The sequence below is a fragment of the Zea mays genome, chromosome 9, assembly GCF_902167145.1.
Source record: "Zea mays cultivar B73 chromosome 9, Zm-B73-REFERENCE-NAM-5.0, whole genome shotgun sequence".
Classification (NCBI taxonomy): domain Eukaryota; kingdom Viridiplantae; phylum Streptophyta; class Magnoliopsida; order Poales; family Poaceae; genus Zea; species Zea mays.
In genome coordinates, this window is record NC_050104.1 from 95775473 (window position 1) to 95780876 (window position 5404).

Below are 5404 nucleotides of genomic sequence, written 5' to 3' on the forward strand. Positions count from 1 at the left end.
GATAATTTACCTTGACTGGAAATGTGCCTGTAGGAAGTTTGGTTGTCAAGAGTTCCCTAAGCCTCCTGATAGCCTTCACTTTGTTTGCTAGGACATCAAGCAGAGGGATGAGTTCATCTGTGTTCAGAGGGAAATCCGGTGTCAACCACAACACTGGTCTTAACCCATGCTAACAGCAATAGAATATATTCCACATATATCAATTAGAAACTGGACCATTTAAATATTTGTCATTTAGTTTGTTTCTTAATATTTCATACAATGAAGCAGTAAGAGAAGTTGTGAGAATATATTTCAAACAATGGCGACTAATGGGTAATTCGATTACTAATTCTCAGGAACATCAGAATATTTGTAACAGGACAACATCTTTGGCGACTAATGGGTGCCTTTAATGATTGAACGACACTACAACAACAAGACACAGTGAGGAATCAACCAACAGTCATCTTTGTCAGTAGACATTCAAATGTCAATCTAGCAGTGATGGATGACAGTTCAGTCAAAGCAGAAGAGCAGACAATGTTATTGGAGGAGGGTGGCCAAGCAATGGCTGCAAAGCCAGCTTATACTTCCCTCACATCACAAATACTCAGGTTCTCTATAAATTATAAATTTACAATTTCTCAATATCAGTAACCGAAGGCATTGTGTCTCTGACAAAAAGAAAATGTTGGGTTCAACAGACTTATATTCATGGACCAGTTGCTTCTTCTGGAGAATCGTTTAACACTGAGGGCAATGTAAGCTACAGTTGCTCTCCTCCAATCATTCAAGCTTCCTAGTTGCACTATTCTGCTAACTGGGTTGCAATTATATTTTCAGATCCAAATTTGGAGGGTATCTACTTTATTTTTACATATGTGATCGTGCAAACCTGCTTGGAGAGTCTGCCAAGGTACTGTTGTGCAGATATTGTTACAGAGTCTGGTCATATGCGTGAGTGTAAAATTGTCATTTGTTAGAACCTTTCAAATTTTCTGAAGTATTCAAATTAATGAAAAATATCCCAGTGCATTCTTCATGTGCCATTATATATAGTGTAACACTTTAATCCACTAACCTTTTTATTGGTATGCTTCATCTGCAGAATTACAGTCGAGATCTGTTCCTTTTCCTCTACTTTCTTCTTTTCATTGTAGCAACTATGACTTCCTTTAAGGTCCATCAAGACAAGTCATCATTCACAGGAAAATCTGTATTGTACTTCAATAGGCATCAAACTGAAGAATGGAAGGGTTGGATGCAGGTACTTACAAGAACATGCATGTAATAAATGGCAAGATGTAATCTGCTGGAAGCACGGGTAATGTAATCAAGGTGCCAGATAGTTTACCTTGACTGGAATTGTGCCTGTAGGAAGTTTGGTTGTCAAGAGTTTCGTAAGCCTCCTGATAGCCTTCACTTTGTTTGCTAGGACATCAAGCAGAGGGATGAGTTCATCTGTGTTCAGAGGGAAATCCGGTGTCAACCACAACACTGGTCTTAACCCATGCTAATAGCAATAGAATATATTCCACATATATCAATTAGAAACTGGAACATTTAAATAGAAGGCGCCATTCAGGGATCAAGTAAAAATAATAGAAAAATATCATATTAAGATACCTAAATAAAGCAGCAATTGTAGGATGCTGCCAAACTGAACAGTAGGAGTAATCAATAGAATTGTAATTACTCTTGGTAAGGTGAGTACAGACTGGTTCCTAATAAGAAGTTATACACATAAAATTAAGGTGAACAACATAAATAACCGTGTATGAAGTGTTGTTCTTGTAGATTAATTTGAGTACGCACCAAAATGTCTTCAAATGCCAACCCCAAATGATTTAGTAGGATGGCATGTTTTGTATGAAACCAAATTTAACTGAAAATCTGAATAATGCTATCTGCTACGCCTTTTGCTCTGAAGTGATGCATGAATAATGGTTTAGTTAATTTGAGTACGCATTAAAATGTTTCCAAATGTCAACCCCAAATAAATAAGTACAATGACCTATTTTGTATGAAACTAAATTTAACTGAAAATATGAATAAGACTGCCTGTCAGAGCAATGTGTGAGTAATGGCTCAATGTTTGGTTTGCAAAACAAACATGTTGTTTTATAATTAGGCAACAAACACTGGACCAAATGTTCTCAGAAATAAAGGACTTCGACATAAGTGAATACAAACCCCTAAACTTGTAAATGAGGAATAGACACGCATGAGCTAGGGATGATATAGGGATCAACATACAAGCTCACAATTGTAGATTAGATAGTGTTAAATCGGGCCCGACTTAACCATTTCTTTTTATAAGTATCATGAGCAAGTAGAAACACACCAGAAGTGCATACATCAGTGTCAAACTGAAAACAAGCCTAGCCCTGATTATATGTTAGGATAAAAACATGATTTATCCGAGACAACTAACTATTAGGTGTCGCAGTTCAGTTCCTAGCTAATGTCTAATGAGAGTGTAAAATTTAGCACTTGCTGATTGTAGCAAAAAGAAGTGCATAAAATATTGCCTATTTTTGAAGATGTATAAATAGGACATATGAACACACTGTACAAGCTGAGTAACCAAAATGCAAAAAAGAAATCCAGTGAAGCTAACATATACTGGCAGCAAAATTGACTTGGCCAGTTTAGAAGGTAGGCAAACCAATTTGATTGATTTTCCTATGCTGAGAGCGAGCAAATCGGCTTGCCTAGACTTTGAGCTGGCTTGGCCAGTTCTTGGAGCCAGTTAGCCGATAATGAACTGATTCGTTTAGAGGTTGGTACCTTGGATCAAATGACTGATTGGTTGGTGAATGTTCTTGAGGTTGACTTGTCGGCTTCGACCATATGCTATGACGAAAACAATGGCATGTACTTATATGATGCAATGGGCATTTAAAAAGTAATTCTCTGGCTATAAATATCAGCATGTGCAAATAGGGATGAAAACGAACGGGTAAGGTAATATGCATTTTTTCAATCAGTCAATCACTCATTTTGCATTGCTAGCCCTTGTCCCGACTTTCAGGCTGCTGGTTGTTCTTCTATGCCTACTGCTTTAGGTTGGCTTTACATTGGTTGTAAAACATGTGATTAAATCAGAGTAGGATAGAAATTTGGCTTTAATGTCTTGTCCCCTTATGTTGTACAGTCCAAGAAAATGATAAATTTAGGATCGAAATAGGAATTGTAATTTCCAAAGTGGGGGGATCGTTTTACCTGTGCTCTGCTATTGTCGTTGGCTGCTTCTGCCCACCTGCCCGGTGTCCCATGTTGGCCGCTGGCGTGCAGCACCCTTTAGTTCATCACTACTATCCACCTGCCTAGCCCTGGTGGCTGGTGCTTCACGCCGGCAGCCTCCAGCGAAACCCCAGCAGCAGCCCGCCGCCTCCAAGTACGCCGATCCGGCCTCCAGGGGACTGCCTCCTTCTCGCCGACCTTAGATTTGGTCGCTGCACCGGTCGATTCAGTCATCGGGCCGGTAGATTTGGCTGCTCTGGCCGCCGATCGCACGTCACGGTTGGGGGCGGCTTTGATGGGCGACAGCGGCTGGCGCTGTGTGAGCGAGCTGGGCGAGCGCGGCGTCTGCGCGTCGCCTGTCGCGGCGGGCAGATGCAGGGGTCGCGGGGAACTCGCTTCGGGGGCTGCGGGACTGGGAGCGCGTGGGGGTGGGCGCGGCGTCCGTGTGGCTTGGGGGTGATGGGGATTGGGGTGGCATGGTCTTTAAGGAACTCCATCATCTGCGTCGATGGGGGAGGTTGGCGTCGATTTGGGGCGAGGATGTTGGATGATTTATTATCGCAGATGGCTCGGGTGGCTTGGATTGCGGGATTTCGAGCGATGCTGATGGGAGTTCCATGACGCGTGGGGAAGGCCGGTGTAGCAGCCCTGGATTGTCGGCGAGGGACGAGGGTGTCGGGGCGAGTGCCAAACTCGCAGCGGCGAGGGGCGAGGCCCATCGTGTTTGAGCGGGGCGAGCCCGAGGATGGCGGATGCGGACAAGAAGGATCCCTGAATGGCGCCTTCCATTCATGGAGAGCGAGGTGGAGGCGAGGATGTCGGGGGCGGGCGCCGCTGCGAGATTGGCTGAGGGGAGGGCGAGGGCGGAACCGTGCTGATGCTAGTGGACGCCCTCAGTATCAACATATAGAGTAGTAAAGATTTATTTCCTTAAGGTGCTTGTTTGGGAACAAGGATATCGTAAAATTCTATTACTATTTAAAATTAAATAGCAAGAGGATTTTAGGCCCTACGTATATAAATTACTACAACATTCAAAACTATAGACGATATTGTTGACTATCATCCAATGAGATTAAATGTATGGCAAGAAATACTTTCTTGTGTTTGTGGTGAAGTTTATTTCGACACCCATGGCTCCTTGTTCTGCATTAGATTGAGGCGAGACTTGTTCAGATGTGAACTCCACTTTGCATGGTTCATATAAGTTCAACAGATTTTAACACACGCATGCAAACAAGACTTGTGTATTAGCAAGGGTACGTGTCCTAGGGATCAAAGGTTGGCATGCCTTCTACTCGCATTGAGGCATGGAGGATTTCCTGGACGTCCACCTCTACTAAGATGGTGTTGCCGGCTGCCGTGGCCAAACCTCAACCAGCCCCTTAATTTCACCACTATTTGACATCGACAAAAACTCGTGCTCCAGCCGGATGTCCACCACTTTGCCAAACTAAAGCTGGGCACAACATCTAGGGCCATGACAACTCCTTGATGAATAGCTTTGGACACCACAACCCAAAGGCCGACTGAGAGGTCACAGAGACACTCCGCTATATATAGCGATCGAATCATCCGATGTGCATATATGCTATGAGGCTTTGCCAAGTGTAAAATGGTCGTTGCCGAGTGTCTTAGAAACTCGGCAAAGAACGTGAGTCCGGTAGTGATAGCAAGATACTATCATACAAAATATTCTTGCAAGAATACATCTATATGAGCCTACTTGTTAGTCGCAGTTTTGTATAAATTGGAAATTCTTTAAGAAGCTCGTGAACAGAGACACGATTATGGCCTATGTGCACCACTCGCGGGGTAGGTAATTAGTAGTCTACACAACAGGAATCCAAAGGATTCCCGTCGGCTAGAATAATTTCCATCGGCCTTTGACCAGGCTGACGGGAATAAAGTAATTCACGTCGGTCGTCAGCCGACGGGTATTAATTTAATTCCCGTCGGCCTGCACCCTAGCTGAAGAGAATTACGTAACTCCCGTTGTTGTACCTCGGCCGATGGAGATTAGTTAACTCTCGTCGGCCCTGTAGCCTGGCCGACGGGGATTACTTAACTCCCGTCAGTCCTATACCCTGGCCGACGGGAATTAATTAAGTATGACCACAACCTAACCCAGCACGGGCTCATTTCAAATGTGAGAGCCGCCATTTGGTCCGCCCGC

At 43.7% G+C, this 5404-nt stretch overlaps 1 protein-coding gene and 1 long non-coding RNA gene across 2 annotated transcripts; one reads left to right on the forward strand and one right to left on the reverse strand.

Moving 5' to 3' along the window:
- The first annotated feature begins 508 nt into the window (after positions 1 to 508).
- Positions 509 to 730, forward strand: LOC109942254 (uncharacterized). Its single transcript, XR_002264959.2, has 2 exons — positions 509 to 596; positions 687 to 730. It is a non-coding gene; the product is annotated as an uncharacterized lncRNA (long non-coding RNA).
- Positions 731 to 3458: 2728 nt separating this feature from the next.
- On the reverse strand, positions 3459 to 3947 carry LOC109942452 (wiskott-Aldrich syndrome protein homolog 1-like). The gene has a single exon (XM_020544482.3). The coding sequence runs from the start codon at positions 3945 to 3947 to the stop codon at positions 3459 to 3461; it is 489 nt and encodes a 162-aa protein (XP_020400071.1).
- Positions 3948 to 5404: the final 1457 nt, after the last annotated feature.